The sequence below is a fragment of the Suncus etruscus genome, chromosome 2 (assembly GCF_024139225.1).
Source record: "Suncus etruscus isolate mSunEtr1 chromosome 2, mSunEtr1.pri.cur, whole genome shotgun sequence".
Lineage (NCBI taxonomy): Eukaryota > Metazoa > Chordata > Mammalia > Eulipotyphla > Soricidae > Suncus > Suncus etruscus.
Genome location: NC_064849.1, coordinates 81,017,267 through 81,034,939, shown reverse-complemented (window position 1 = coordinate 81,034,939; position 17,673 = coordinate 81,017,267). Strand labels below are relative to the sequence as shown.

The 17,673-nt window shown below is 33.5% G+C and overlaps 1 protein-coding gene across 1 annotated transcript in view; it reads right to left on the bottom strand.

The window, feature by feature from the left end:
* CDH18 (cadherin 18) overlaps nucleotides 1-17,673 on the bottom strand; it is a 298,495-nt gene that overhangs the window by 62,843 nt on the left and 217,979 nt on the right. Inside the window, exon 6 of the mRNA XM_049768384.1 lies at nucleotides 2,273-2,526. Coding sequence (XP_049624341.1) covers nucleotides 2,273-2,526 — 254 coding nt within the window. The remainder of the gene's footprint in view (nucleotides 1-2,272; nucleotides 2,527-17,673) is intronic.

Here is a 17,673-nt window from a genome sequence, read left to right as displayed (position 1 = left end):
TGCATATGTATGTAGAGGTTTTTAGTATCTGTATCATGATAATGAATGGAACACAATCTCAAATTGGTGTTTATATACAATTAAAAATAACTGTGACTCCTACCTCTTTCTTGAATTCAAAGATGACATACTAATACTTAAATTCAATTTTAAAAGAAAGCTAAAAATGTTTAGAATGAAAGAGTTTGAGTTTGGGGGCTATAACTGAGAGTGCTGTTTAGGGATTATTTGCTCTTTTCTAGGACGATATGGGATATTAGGAAGCTCAACCAGGTTGAGAGGATGCACGGCACAGACTTTAACACCGGTAATATCTCTCATGCTTCAAATCTTCATCAAGTAACTTCACATCTACAGGAAAATGTTTTTATTCTCAAAAAAGGGTGGGTCCTTTCTCTAAAAAAATCTCTCTCTTCTTTGTTTTTTGTTTTTGTTTGTTTGTTTGTTTTTGGTCACACCCAACGGCGCTCGGGGGTTACTCCTGGCTATGCGCAGGCTCAGAAGTAGCTGCTGCAGGCTCGAGGGACCAAAATGGTATGACGGTATTTGAACCGGAGTCCTTCCTGTGTTGGCAGCATACAAGACAAACTGCTTACCTCTGTGCTAATGCTCCAGCCCCAAGAATCTCTCTTTTAACACAAATCAGTGAGCTTTCTTCTGCTTTGACAACAAAGTATATTAATCTCTTCGTCTCTTGCATTCTCTTTCTTTCTGCTTTTAATGCATTCACTGATAGTACTGAGTGTTGTCTACTTTCTCAAATGTTCATATTGCAGATGAATTTTTCTTTCTGCTTTTAATGCATTCACTGATATTACTGAATGTTGTCTACTTTCTCAAATGTTCATATTTTAGTTCCAATGTGCCAGAGTTGCTAAAAGATTGTTTTGATACTTACAAGAAGAACAAAATTATTAAATAAATACATTTGTGTCCATAAGAGTTTATACTCAGTTTGACAGTCAATTTAGTTTCAAAAACATAACCTACCATGTTTGTACAAAAAGAAACTCTTTATACAGGCTACTATGGAATGTGTCACATAAGCTATTGTTAAAAGAGATACTAACCAAAGAAAATGTGAGTAAGAACTTGATGTAAAAGGTAAACTGATACCGTAAGACTTTATAAACAAATTTTAGAGACTATTCAAATTAAAAAGTACAGTTAACTGAATACCTATATGCAATAGTTTGATATGGTCATATTTAAGAAAGTTGTATATTTAGAAAAGAAAATAATCAATTATAACTGCTGCATATTCAGGACATACTGAATTAATAAACTATTTTTGTGAGTTTATATGTTCTTTAAAGTGTACTATTGTTTATTTTAACCAAATATCTCACACACAGATGATAGATAGATAGATAGATAGATAGATAGATAGATAGATAGATAGATAGATAGATAGATAGATAGATAGATAGATGATAGATAGTAAATGCTTGCTCAGCAATAATGTTTCTTCATATTAGAAAGAGCATGCAGGAAATTATTCAGTAGGGCATCATTACCACACTGGTCTTACTGTCTCTGACCCTGATTCTTGTACTGTCTTGGTCAAATTCACATTTTCTCAGTGACCACAGTTGCTCAAGATACAGCTCTGTATTTTAAGTGAACTTCTCTATGTAATTCCACCATAACTCTTCAAGAGAGGGGTTCATTTTCTCCTTTTCCAAATAAGGTAGGTAATTTCCTAAGGGCATTCCATTATTGGAGAAAAATATCTTCCTTTTGTTTTGTTTTGTTTTTGGGCCACACCTGGCAGTGCTCAGGGGTTACTCCTGGCTGTCTGCTCAGAAATAGCTCCTGGCAGGGACGGGGGACCATATGGGACACCGGGATTTGAACCAACCACCTTTGGTCTTGGATCGGCTGCTTGCAAGGCAAACGCCGCTGTGCTAAATATCATTCTTAAAGGAGCATTCTCTCCAAATCCTCACTCTTCTCATTCATCTCTACTTTTTATGACTGATAATTTTAAAATAAGTCATCTAATATGTAAATAGATAATTTCCAAAATTATTTTCAGTCAATTATTATATCAAATGAGCTAATTAACTTGTGATTAGAATATAATCAGAGGGCTATCTACATGTAGTCATAATCATAATCAAAACATTGCTCTATTGAAAAATTAGGTAATTTAATTTAATTATTTAATACAAAGATATCCTGAAAATGAACTTTTGCAAAATGATATTCACTTCAAGTAGAGTATATTCTATAAAATTTAATAAATGCATTTCTAAAGGGAATACTCTACCTTACAACACTGTTAGCAATGTCGGGATCTTGTGCCAATACAGTGCCCACAACAGTTCCAATCTTGGCATTTTCATAGACCTCCATGATGTAGGAAGGCATGGAAAAGAGCGGAGGTTCATCAACATCCCCGACAATAATCTTCAGCATGGTGGCATCTTTAAAGGGACCCAAGTGAGAAAAGCGAAAATCAAGATGTGTATTTGCTCCTTCTATGTTGAGTGTATATGAATTCTTTTTCTCAAAATTCAGTGGCTGTTAAAAAGAAAAAAAAGATGTCCAATATTACAACAGCCATCAATTTAACACATTTTTTTCTGTATTTTAGATAACAATAACTTATCTCTATTCATTTCATACACATCATTCCTGGGTCACAGAGATAGTAGAGGAGGTGAACTCATGTCTTGTACACATTGATTCCTGGTGATCTATTGCACCACACGATCCTCTGAGAATTACTTTGTGCACTCCTGTTGCAGCCCTGCACTACCAGAGGATCCTGTTATCACTAGAATCAAAAGTCAGAGCACAAACTTAAAGAACCACAAATTTATTTTTTGCTTGAATGACTCAGAGTCACAAAGAGGGGATCCCATAGCTCTCTGAGTCCTACTAGAAGCTTCAAATTCCAATCTCCTAAAGAGATTATTTAAGGCCAAATATGCATTGTGACTTAATGGACACCACGAAGTCCATTGTGGTATTTTTAAATATAAAGATGCTTCCTAGATACAAAATTCAGTCTCTGAAAAAAAAGTTTTTGACATAATCCTTCAGACTCTGTTACTACCATCTTTACATCTTCTTTTCAACCAACATTATTATTATGCATAATTTTAAATCTGTGGTTTTTAAACTAAAATTTAGTTTCTTCAGTTTTCACTTAATAATGGATCTCATTTTATCCTTTCTTCTTTATTCTTACATCAATTTTTATTTTTTTGTGTTATTTTTTGTTTGTTTTTGTTTTTGAGCTACACCTGGTGATACTCAGGGGTTACTCCTGGCCATGTGATCAGAAATTGCTCCTGGCTTGGGGGACCATATGGGACGCCGGAGGATCAAACTGCTGTCTGTCATAGGTTAGAGGGTTCAAGGCAGACACCATACTGCTTGCACCACCACTCTGGTCCCAATTTTTATCTTTTAAAGATAAAAATTGTTTAAGATATCTCATATCTATTTTTAAGATATCTTATATCTAATATCTTATATCATGTTTTCTTTCAGTTTGCTGGCTTTAAAACTGGCTTTAGCATTCTTAAAATATGATATATATCAATTATATAATTCAACAGTATCTTAAAATTTCACCAAGTTATTTCTGTAATTGTTTACAGGAGGAGGCTGGCTATTAGGACAAATCTTGATATGTGCTTCCTCCTAGCTCTGTGCTCAAAAATCATTTCTGGCTCTTATCATTTGACCATGTGTAGTACATGGGATAGTACTGGGAATAGTTTTGTACAAAACAAGAACCTTACTCTCTGTGTTATCTCTTTATCTACATCTCTGAAATCATAAAAAAAGTTAATATATCCTTTTCTATAATTGCTATGCTACTTTTTTATTTTATAACACTTTCCTTATTATATTGTGATCAATATTATTGATTGAAGATATATTCTTATTTTGTTTTTACCATTTACTGTTTTAGTCTTTAGATCTACTTAATAGTTGCATTGAACATTGTAATTTTTATATAAAATTATTCAACCAATAGTTATATTTCTTCTGATAACACAATTATGATGTCAAAGTGGTATATTCATTATCATATTATAGTAGCATGACCTAATCTAATAGATTAGGTCAGCTCTATATTTTTGACAACTGATATTTTAAAGACTATGCAGAAAAAGAAACGATTAAAAAAGGTATTTTATATTGATTTTTATTTTAAAAAGCCATGAAAAGATTAGATAATAAGAATGAGATCATGTAGTTAATGTTCATAATAGGAAGAACCTCTTCAATTAAGAACTAAATAATGGAAGAAAGTTAAACATCCTTCAGAAAGCATAACCTCTCAAAACTAAGCTTTGATTCAGAATAAATAATGATATTAGTACTACCAAGATGGCAATGCATGTGATCCAGGGAAAATTCTATTACTTTTTCTTACTCTCTCACTCAATTTACTGATCGACAGTATGGGGAAAAACAGAGCAAATATTTCTTCTTCAACCCTATTTTTGCTTCTGAATGTGAACTAACCTGCTTCCATCTTGCATATTTTTTTCTTGGCAGAATCAGACAATTATCACTCCCTATAGAGAAACTAAGACATTTTCTCTGTCATAAAGAGAGCCTGGGAGAAAAGCTTATTAGGAAAAAATAATCCTTAACTGGGTTTTGTAAACAGAGTGATCAGTCCTATAATGATTATTTCCCTAATGTCTCTGAATTGCCATGGAAAATGGGCCTTCCAAGAGAAAGGAGATAGTATAAATGGAAAAACAGCTATTTAATTTTTCAACCAGATATTATGTTTTGAACCAAAAAAGTGTCAGGGACTTGGATAAAATGGAGTTATTAGAATATTTTACAAGTTTTTCTGGAGCTGGAGTGATAGCACAGCAGGTAGGGCATTTGCCTTACACATGGCCGACCCAGGTTCGATCCATGGCATCCTGTATGGTTTCCTAAACTTACCAGGAGTAACACCTGAGTAAAGAGATTGGAGTAACCAGGAGTAAGTAGCCAGGAGCAGGAGTAGGCCAGGAGTAACACCTTAATACCATTGACTTCCCCCCCATATATATGCCTATATATTTATATATATATTACAAGCTTTATTTATTTATTTATTTATTTATTTATTTATTTATTTATTTATTTATTTATTTATTTATTGGCTTGGAGTGACACCCAAGGGTTTACTCCTGGCTCTGTACTCATAATTACTCCTAGCAGGCTCTAGGAAGCTTATAGGATGCTAGGGATCAAATCCAGATAATTATATAGAAGTTTCTGACTCACTAATTTGGAGTCACTTTCTTCCTTGGAAACAAATACAAAATAAATTCTGAACATTACTAATTCACCCTGACTAGGTAGATACAGAAATCCTTTAGCTGACCCATAAGTCCATTATACTTTTTAGTTTCCTTCTTGTGACTCCTTTCTCCTTAACATTGGGAAATGAGAATCTTTGAATGATTCAATAAATCAAATTAAAATAAAAATAAACAGCTTAGGATGTATTCTGTCTGTAATCTTTCATGTTTGGAGCAAATAAATAGGGGCCTCTTGTTTCAGAGAAGCATCAAAGATTAGAATCCAGGGATATTGTTTATGAGAGCAAAATAAACTCTTGGGACAATTTCTATTTGTTTAGGATAAAAGCAATGTTTCATTCAAACTGCTGCATCTGACTTACAATAACTAAGAATATTCTATTTGAACATTAGCTTTTGTGATTGTAAAAAAATAGACCGGATTTGTTTATTTTATTAGGGATATGTGTGTATAATAGCAAATCCTTTGAGATGAATTAATAGGACTTGAAAACACACGTTTTCACATATCTGATACTGTGGGCTGGCTCTTGCATCTTTCTGAGCTTAAACCCATTTCTGGATTTCTTTTGGCCACCATTAACATAGAAGATATTATTGTCATGCTGTGCCTACAATATGACAGGCTTCTCTTTTTCTGTTTTATTTTTAAGAAGCTTGGCATGTCGAATGTTTTTGGTCTCAACACTAACCTACCCATTGCTAAGGTACAAGCTGTTCATATGAACACACAGCTTTATGCTTGTGATGATCAAATATAATATTTAACTGTCCCCAAGCAGGGATAATCATTTTGATCATCATTTGTTTGCCAGAACTGGCAGATTGGGCAGATAAGAACCCATCTGGAGACACTAAAGAATGAGAGAATTATTTAAGGTTATGACAAGAATTTAAAAGCAGATGAACTAATGCAAATGGATATATCTTAACAACCTCATTTATGAAGAGAAATCAACAGTTCTGCATTGTAAGTGTGAAAGAATTCGAATGAGTAAATGCATTTATTTTTATCTTGAGATTACATATTGCATAGAAAACAAGAAATACATTAACTTGTATTACTACAATAATAGTAAAGATTTCATTTGGGTCATCATAGCTATTTTTCTTGTCATTCCAATGTTGGCAAACCTCTGTATTGAACATAATCCTGTATTTTCAATAAATCTTCTATCATTATTAAGAAATTATTTAGGACTCTAAGGAATTTTTGTACTTTGATTAGGTACCAATAAGATTTTTAAGATAAGACAATAAGATTATTGTCCTATGCCAATATCATAGTAATAGTACCCTAGGGTTATCATACAAATTGTCATACTTTGAATAACTTGAAAGTACCTAAATTTATTCTTTTCAATAAAGGAAACTTAATGGAATATTCCCTGCTAAATGAAATTAATGTTGGTCATTTATTTCTTCCACATTTTTTCTCTTGGAATATAATTGTTGACATCCATGATCCTACACTTGCTATAAAGTAAGATATACATCTGATTCTAATGATCTAGAGAACTAAAAATTAAATTTTAAAACCAAATTTATATGAGGTGTTAAACTTGAGCAATTAACAATTTTAATCATGTAAGAGTTTGGGGGATATTGGAATAAAGTGAATATATGGTATATGAGATATCCCTAAGTACTGCATTTGGGGGGAAAAGTATAGTAGACTGAATTATAGTTTTTTTCAAACATGTAAACATGTAATTATAATAAAAGAGGAAATTACTTTATCTGATAAAAGATTAAAGATAAAGATAAATTTATTTTGGATTACCAAGTGGACTTTTTTTTTTTTTGCTGTTGCTTTGTTTTTTTGGGTCACACCCGGAAGCGCTCAGGGGTTACTCTGGTTCTATGCTCAGAAATCACTCCTGGCAGGCTCAGGGGACCCTATGGGATGCTGGGATTCGAACCATCAACCTTCTGCATGCAAAGCAAACACCCTGCCTCAATGCTCTCTCTCTGGCCCCACCAAGTGGACTTTGAATCAACTATTGATGTCCCAGAATTTAGAAAACAGAATTAAATGAGAAAACAGGATGAAGTCAGGGAACCACAATAGCAGAGATTGGAGTGATATGGAGAAAAGCCAAGGGATATTAGAGTTAATATCATCTACAAAAAACAAGGGAAATACATACTCTCTGGAGTTTCAGGACAAACCATACTCCCATTTATACCTATCTTGATTCAAAACTTTTGCCCTTCAGTTCTTTAAATAATGTGTTGCTGTTATTTAAGGTCATTTGTGAGAATTGGCTACAGATGTTACAGAAATTAACATAGATGTATTTTCTTAATTTAAAAACTGTTTTTATTTTCATGTGTTACAATTTTTAAATAGTATCAGATCATATTCTTTTGCAATTTGATATAATTTCTTAGCAGGTCATTAAATTAGATATATCTGAAAGGCATATTCCACACAATTTTCAATTTCTGAAGTGGAAATCATTATTATATGCTGTTTCATTATTTTTAGTATGCTTTTAGTAATTTATACATGTAAAATCACTGCAATAACATTTATTTACATATAACTAAGAAAACATTCTTTGAAACATTTAAAATGTTTTTAATTTTATTTTATTGAATTATGTTTCTGCTTTTATTGTTTATTTTTATTTTACTCATTTTATTAGGTTTCATTTTACATTCTATTCTTCCTTACCTTTTACCCTCATTTTTTCCTTCCTTCCTTCCTTCCTTCCTTCCTTCCTTCCTTCCTTCCTTCCTTCCTTCCTTCCTTCCTTCCTTCCTTCCTTCCTTCCTTCCTTCCTTCCTTCCTTCCTTTTTCTTTGTCTTCTTTTTTTTTGGGGGGGGGTCATATCCAGCAGTGCTCAGAAGTTACTTCTGGCACTATGCTCAGAAATTGCTCCTGGCAGGCTCAGGGGACCACATAGGATGCTGGGATTCGAACAACCGTCCTTCTGCATGCAAGGCAAACTCCTTACCTCCATCCTATCTCTCTAGCCCCTCATCCTTCTCTTTCCTCCTTTCTTCCCTCCTTCCTTTCATACTTCCCTCCTTCTTTCCTGTCTTCCTTCTTTAACTCACTCATTCTTTTTTGTTTTATTCTTTCATTCACTCTTTTTGTTTACTTTATTTCTTTTTATTCCTTTCTTTTTTGTTCTTTTCTTTCCTTCCTTATGTACTACACTACAAACCTATTTATTTATATCATACATAAATTATAAATAACTCCAATTGGAAAGCAAGTTTTCTTTTTTATTATTAGAATTTGTGGGACCAGCGAGGTGGCGCTAGAGGTAAGGTGTCTGCCTTGCAAGCTCTAGCCAAGGAAGGACCACAATTCGATCGCCTGGCGTCCCATATGGTTCCCTCAAGCCAGGGGCAATTTTTGAGTGCTTAGCCAGGCGTAACCCCTGAGCATCAAACGGGTGTGGCCCGAAAAACCAAAAAAAAAAAAAAAAAAGAATTTATTCTCTCATTCTGAGCATAAAAATCAATGACATGCATTTTTATTATTTTTACTGGTTTCTTATTTATTATTAAATTTTAATGTCTCTGCTTTTGTTTGTGAGTATTAACTACAATTCTATTTATAAGTTTTCTACTTTCTTTTGAGATGCCTTTTATGCTTTCTTCATAGGTGTTTATTATTCTTATTTTAAGAATTATTACCACTATTTGCATAAAACATGGGATAAAGCTAAATGTTTTAAGATGGAGAGATAGTGAAGAGTTAAGGAATTAGTCAGCATGACCTTATCCCACATTAATCCCTGGTGACAAATATTGTCCCTAAAGGAGCCACTCCATAGTACAGAGTCAGAAATAGTCCTGTATAGTCAAGTGCAGTCCCTTTCCTGTGTATCCTGGAAAAAAAATAGTGTATTGATTTTCTCCCTGCTCCTCAATATGTTAATAGCAGTTTAAATCCTATATTTAAGTGGCTTATAGAGTAATTATTTCTTTATTTATTCTAACATATAATTTTTGTTTCCTTAATAATAATGAGTAATAATTTTATTTTAAACATAAATACATGATGTTTACTTTCTCTACATCGTTGGAACAAACACCGTCTACATTTTGATTTGTAGCCCTAATATTATTATGCATTGTACTCATGCTCTCTCAGTTCATTTTTATTATTGTTTACTCTGTGGGATAGAAGCATTTTGCAGGAATATATTCCCACTTTACTAAAAACTGTGTACTTCATTCTCTATAAAGAAAACATAATATAGCATTATAGTACTATCTCAAATAAGGTTGAATTTCTTGAGTATTTACACATATTGGTCTATGCATGCTTAATATTAAACAGAAATAGCATATAGCTCTTTTACATGTTTTAAAAATCCCCCTCATTTATCTGTGAGCTCAGAATAATTTAAGGAATCCTGCACCATTAGACTTTGACATTTTAACACTGCTTCATGTCTAGAAAGAAAGAGTATTATCTACTTCATCTTCACATATCAGTTATTTAGTATAATTCCTAGTACATGATGGGTGACAAATAGCCTTTACTAAATTCTAAATATCTGGGTTTATAAATAGATGGGTTTATAATAGAAACTATTGCTGTGACATGGTTTACATATGGAAGGAGAAAGATGATCAATAGTTAACATGTGTGAACTAAACAATCACAACATATTAACTCATTCAATCAAAATAGAATATCATAATTCTTTCTCAACCACAGGAAATTAAACCACAGCATATAAAGTTAGGAAAGTTGTCAAAAAAAAAAAATAGAAAATTGTCCAGAAGCCACCATATAAGAGTTTATATTTGTAAAGAATCTATGTGACTCATGAGTTTGTGTATTTTAATACTGGGCTAAAAAGCCTAGAACAGAGCATATAAATAATGTACAATATCAATTTGATAAATGGGGCAGGAGTGATAGCACAGCGGGAGAGCATTTGCCTTGCACACGGCTGACCCAGGACTAACCTGGGTTCGATCCCTGTCATCCATATGGTCCACCAAGCCAGGAGAGATTTCTGAGCACATAGTCAGGAGTAAAACCCTGAGTGTCACTGAGTGTGGCCCAAAAACGAAAAAAAGGAAAAGAAATGAAAGTGTATGTTTCCATATGTTTAAATATTAAAAATAAAATGACAACTTCATTAATTTGGGTTACCATAATTCTGAGCACCTTTATGTCACTGCAATCTGTAGGCACATAGAACTATGAAATTGAAATGCCTAATATGCAAAATTCTTTCTCATTTTCCTCTCTTAAAAGTACTTTTATTTATATAATTTTAACTTCCACTGGGAATGGAGAATTATCTCACTCTTCTTTAGTTACTGTTCAGTATTTTAATGCAATCCATTGTCAATGAGTTGATTCCAATTTTTATATTTAACTTTAGTTTCTTAATTTCCTACTATTACTCTTAGTAATTGCTTTTACATATCATTACTCTTTCTAACTTATAAAATAATACTCATCCTCTTTAACAGTTACACATTTCACATTCTAGTTATCATCTTTCTTATCAATCATTTTCCAGCCAGCTCTGCATATTTGAAACTTTTTAATTGTTTCTCATTAATCACTTTTACTATTCATTAAATCACACTAGAATATTCCTTCTCTGAAACTATATAACCATCATAAATAGGATATTGAAAAACATGATTTAACAGAGTTGCTTTGACTCAGTATTTCGAGAATATTAAGAAGTTTCTAAAAATTGTATTCTTATATAATTAGAGAAGACAACCCTTCAGAGCTTTCCTTTATCAAATATTTTATTTCAGTCAGATTTTCAACTGTAGGAGTGAAGGATTAATTTGAGTACTTTATCAGTAGTTCAATAAATAAAAACTATTATTTAAATCATACAAAATATACGAATCACAGACCAGCACCTAATGTCATTATTTTCTTTTTGGGGGGAGGGGGTTGGTTAGTTATTCCTGAATCAGGGCTCTGCAGTCAGAAGTAACTCCTGGCAGGATCAGGGGATCTTGTGAGATGATGGGATCAAACCTGGATCCTTCCCAAATAGGGCACGCAAACACCTAACCATGTGTGATTTCACTCTGGCCCATGAGGTCATATTTTTTACCTATAAATGCTATTTAAAATGTTATCATTTTGTCAAGTCATAAAAAACTCTAATAATTTGGGGCCGGAGAGATAGCATGGAGGTAAGGCATTTGCCTTTCATGCAGGAGGTCATCGGTTCAAATCCTGGCGCCCCTTATGGTCCCCTGTGCCTGCCAGGAGCAATTTCTGAGCCTGGAGCCAGAAATAACCCCTGAGCACTACCGGGTGTGACCCAAAAACCACAAAAAAAAAAAACTATAATAATTTGAAATTTTTTTCACATAGATAATATTACATATTACCTGTTACAGGGTTACCCTAAATTCGGGGCATGTAGAGTCTAGAATAGGTTTCACTTTTTTTGTTATAAATTTCACTGTGCTAATTACTATTATTATGTATGAAAGTACAGTATAGTTTTCATAAATATCACACTGTTGTTTTTTAACACTAAAGTATAAAAATAACAATCATGTAAATCATATGAATTATAATATATATTATATTAACTTATTTTAATATACCTGTGCATAAGAAAACTTACCAATTGTCTATATTCCTATACAGTTTAAAAAGTTTCAATAAATAATGGATTTACAACTGGTTCACTAAATTACATTCTACAGGCATTTATGTTAGAAACATTATTAACCAGCTGTAGCAAACATGACATCAAAAACAATTCTGCAGAGAATAGTAAGAATTTAAGATTTCAACATAAGATATGCATGATTTAAAGTCAAAACAGATTACAAATGTGTGTGTGTGTGTGAATTATATGTTAACTTCAAAAAAATACTGAGGAAATAACAAGATTAAAAGGGAACCAATGATAGTGAAAGATACACTGGAAGGTCAAAAAAATCTGTCAAAGTAGCTGGTGAGAGAGAGGAGCTAGGCAGCACTGATAGAGAGAAGATGACACTTTGGGGTGTAGTGATTGGTGTTAAAATATTGAACGCAGGGGCCGGAGAGATAGCACGGAGTAAAGGTGTTTGCCTTGCGTGCAGAAGTTCGATGGTTCAAATCCCGGTATCCCATATGGTCCCCCGAGCCTGCCAGGAGTGATTTCTGAGCATAGAGCCAGGATTAACCCCTGAGCGCTGCTGGGTGTGACCCCTCAAAAAAAAAAATTGAACGCCTTAACCCCAATTATCATTAGCTTTGAATCAAGAGTCTTAGATTAAAGTTTAAAAAGTACAAGAAACACGTTTAGCATAGGCCTTGAGAGATATTGAAACAGTTTAGGTGAAGTCCAATTTTATCCTTGGCACCACCTCTGGCCTCTTGAGCATAGGCAATAGTAATTCCTGAGAGCAGAAACAACAGTAAGTCTTGAATACTTCTGAGAGTGTTACCATGGCTATCCTGCCCCCAAACACCACATAATAAACTCACCAAACAGTGCTAGAGGGGCCATGCAATGCTAGTTTCTGAAACAGGGCTTCCTGTATGCGAAGACATTGTCCAAGCCCTAGTTTAAGCTATATCTCAGAATCCAATTTTTTCAAGGTAACTTTAAGTATACATGAATCTATACTAAAAGATTCATTGGAGAACAAAATCTTTCCAATAGGAAATATTTGTCAGAAGTAATTATAGGCATCAACAAATGCTTTATTTATTTACTTATTTATTTATTTATTTTGTTTTTGGGGGCCACCCCCAGTGACACTCAGGGGTTACTCCTGGCTTTGCACTCAGAAATTGTTCCTGGCTTGGGGGACCAGATGGGATGCCAGGGGATCTAACCGTGGTCCTAGGCTAGCCTCTGCAAGGCAGGTGCCTTACTGCTCCAAGCCACAGCTCCAGCCCCATCAATGAATGCTTTAACTGAATAGAGCTATAACAGAATATTTTCTTCCAGTTACAGTGTAATGTGAATTATATAACATGAAATATAACAAAGAAGTAAAATAACCACATTGAGAGGTGTAGAAAGTATAAGTTTGGTACAAATGGATGATGTATAGAACATAAAAAGAGATATAAATATTGAGTTATTAATGTAACTGAGCATTTTAGTGTAAATCACACCCAAATACACTCCAGTGCATTGTTATCAGCTTTTTAATTAATTTTTCAAAATTATTATATACTACTCAATAAGACTAAAATTCAGATTGATATGTATAAGTCATTTAAGAGCACACTTTTTATATGAATTGAAGACCTCATTTAAGATTTTTTTTGTTTTAAATTTGTATACCTTTCATATTTAATTAAATATCTGGCATTTTTCAAGAGTTCGGAGGATAAATGGTAAGATCTTGGAGTAGGAAAAATAATACGGAACAACTCCTGGAAAGAGCATAAGTTTATATAGAAATCATAAGTATCTTCTAAGAAACAGTGCCTCCTTGGCTACTGGGGCTTACATGAAATAAAAAAAAAGCCTCAACATGTATTCATTCTTATCTCTTCTTTTCCCTTTCCACCTAGTCAGGCTCCATTAAACAGGTAAGAAACGTTATCAGAGTTTATTTACAATGTACCAAGCCATGGACCAGTGAATTGAACTTGGCAATTTTCTGATGAAAGAATGATATGCACCAGAATGTACAGGAACTTGTGAAAACTGATTTATAGAGCAGAGCAGATACAGATCTTTGTGAAGATTTAGCAGTTCTGTTTGTTGGATAAGGTGAGTTATTTTAGAGATTAAATAAGGCACAGGTTTTTAAAGCACTGGTTTATCCATTCACTGCCATTGGAATCATGGCCTCCTCTGAGTTTTTAAAATTTTCTAAACTATATAGCTTAATTTTTTACTTCTGATTAGTTCAACACAAAGTCAATATCAAATGAAGCAATTTAGGTATTGTTAAGTCTAATTTAAATGACAAAAATTGGGTCAGAGAGGTGATGCAATTGGTGAGGTGTCTGCCTTTCACATACTAATCTTGGAGGGATCTAGGTTTTAATCCCCAGGCATCGCATATGGGCTCCAAAGCCAGGAGCAATTTTTGAGCACATAGCCAGGAGTAAACCCTGAGCACCACCAGTTGTGACCCCCAAAAAGCAAAAATAAATAAATAAATAAATAAATAAATAAACAAATGACAAAATTAAAATGAAAGCAAATGTAGAAAGAAATCAATCCCCAAGGCAGCATAAACTGATTAAAAAATTAAGGAAAAACAATCATAAATGACTTCTTGAATAAATTAATTGAAAATTTCTATTTAATACATCTTCACTAACATTGAATCAATTGAAATATTCTCATTTTAAAAATATCCATTATATTTAGGGAAAATAGAATGAAGAATGCCTATCTAATATATTGTTATTTATATAATATGTGCATACTCTATTTTACTTTTTATAGACTATATTAAAATTAATTATGTGTTAAGTGGGAAGCCTTCTATTGTTTTTAATTTCACTTAGTCTAATCAGAACATCTTTTAGCCTGGTTGCTTTATAAGTTGCAACTTTAGAAAAGTACCATCATATGGAATATTATTACAAATTTTTCTGCAACCATCTTTTACTTTCAAGAAGGATAAAAATTCTAAGCCCTGACTTAATGTTTATTTTTTTTGTTTATTTATTTGTTATGAGGCCACACTGTGATTCTGGTCATGGGCTCAGGAACTTCTGGAAGGCTCAAAATACCGTATGGGATGATGCCCTACGAGCTGTATTATTGCTCTGGCTCCAAGTGTTATCTTTTTAAATTAAATAATTTTCTATTATTCTGTTCCTTTAAAATCTATGAGCTTTTTAACTTTTCATATGAAAATACACTTTATTAATATCAACAATAAGCAATTTCATTTTGTTGTTTTTAAATGTATTTAGTTCCTATCATTTTACTCTTTATATGTTCACAAAAGAGGATGATGTGTTTTTTACCTCTTATTTTATTGATCTCCTTTCACCACTACAAGTTTGTTTATCTCCATGTATCAAGTTTTCAAAAAAATATATATATATTCAGATTTTGAAGACACACTATGCAGTTTCATTGGGTTCTAGTGAATTATTAAATTTTTGTGATTATGTTCTTTTATCTGTATTTCTTTCCCTTCTATATGTGAAGATAATAACACTATCCAACTCAGCATCCTGGTGAGATTTAAAGACATGATTGTATATTAACTAATTAACGCTTTAAAAATATCTTCCAAGTGAAGTGTAAATATTAGGTCCTGTTACTCTTATAAAGATGAAAATAAAGATGATCTAAAGACTGTTGGTGATAATCCTTACACTTTTCATTAAGTCCAAGTAATATGAACCTAATCCTTTTACATTTATACAATACATTATATTGTTATTCATTATCTTCTCCTGAGTACCAATATCTCCATTGGTAAAAATCTTTCCTACATTTTTAAATATACCTTCAAAATTATTTTGCCTTGGGCCCGGAGAGATAGCACAGCAGCGTTTGCCTTGCAAGCAGCCGGTCCAGCACCAAAGGTGATTGGTTTGAATCCCGGTGTCCCATATGGTCCCCCGTGCCTGACAGGAGCTATTTCTGAGCAGACAGCCAGGAGTAACCCCTGAGCACGGCCGGGTGTGGCCCAAAAACCAAAAAAAAAATTATTTTGCCTTTATTTTATTCTAAATATGATGTATCTAGAGTTCAAAATTTATCTTTAGATAAAGATGAGTCACTTATCAATCTAATCAAGTCAGGAAAAAATTCAAAGTACAAAAAGTGGGGATGCATTCATTTTCAGTCTATATTTTTATCCACTCATTAATTACTCCATGGCTAATTGAATGCCTCCTCTGTACTTGAAAACTTGATAGAAATTAGGGTATGAGTTAAATTTAAGAAAGTAGTCATTAGAAAAGAAATATAACTCATCATTCAAGTATTCTCCTTGCATATGTGAGATCAGGGAGTAATCCCCAATAACAAACTACTAGTCCCCAGTAATGATGAGTAAAAAAGAAAATACAGCTTTACCCTCACATAGTTTTATTAACAGCTATGCGAAATAAAGACACTGGCTGACACTTATCCCATTTCTCTTTATTCAATAAGTATCCCACATTATTTCTTTTTTATTATTAATAATTTTTATATATACCAAAGTGGATTACAAATCATTCACAGTAGTATTTTTAGGTACATAGTGACATTGAATGAGGGGCATTCCCACCACCAATGTTGTCCTCCCTCCACCCCTGTTTCTAGCATGCATCCCATATCACCCGTCCTTTGCCCCCCTGGGCTGCTAGTATAAGTGGTCCCTTCTGTGTCTAGTGTGTTGTAGATTGGGTATCAATTCTGTTGTAATTGTTTTTGGATTTGGTGTTTAAATCTGATCATTTTTTTAATTTCTACTCAATGTTCATCTGACTGTTTGGTCTTGGTGCATATTTCTTTAGTTGCTTTTTTCCACTCTAATGCTTCTTCTGTACTATCTCTTGAACTCATTTCCCCTCTCTGTTGTCTCCTCACATCTAAAGAAGTTTCACTTAGGGACTGGAGAGATAGCACAGTGGTAAGGCATTTGCTTTGTATGCGGAAGGTCTCTGGTTCGAATCCTGCCATCCCATATGGTCCCCTGAGCCTGCCAGAGGCAATTTCTGAGCGTAGAGCTAGGAATAACCCCTGAACATTGCTGGGTGTGACCCAAAAACCAAAAAAAAAAAAAGTTTCACTTAAAGCTGTCTTGCTCAAACATATATGAATACAAAAGTATCAACTATGATCTAATTACTTTCTTTTTATAATCCATCAAAGGCTCTTTCAAGAGGTTTTTGACTGGGATTGAAATTTGATAGTATCTCAGGGCCTGCAGATGTTAGAATTTTGATTCAACTGCCATTACCAAATACATGCACCAAATCAAAAATTTTCCATCATGTAAAACTGAAAAAGTTTTAGTGTATACGTATCATATAAATATATTTGCCTAAACTACAGCTGGGGAGGGCTATAGGAAGCTCTGATTGCTTTGAGGGGACATGGACAGGGAGTCAGGGCAGGGAAATAAAAATTCCTGAGACCATTTTTTCCCACATCCATCATAGAAGACACAAATGCATTATTTCTTTCCACATGGGGATCCTGGGACCAAGGAATATCAAGGAGATGTAGGGGGAAAACTCCACTAAAGAGGACCCAATTCTATCCTTTGGCAGCTGGTATGGTTGCTGAGCAGGGTTGATCCTTAAATATTAACACCAGGTGTAATCCCTGGGCAAACTATGTTTATCTCATCTCATTCTTGTATAATTTATATAGAACAGAGAAGTTTCATACACAGTGGCATTCAAAATGAATACATCTATTAAAAATATGACAACATATTGTCATACATTTGACTCAGATGAATCAAACTTGGTATTCAAAGAGTAAAA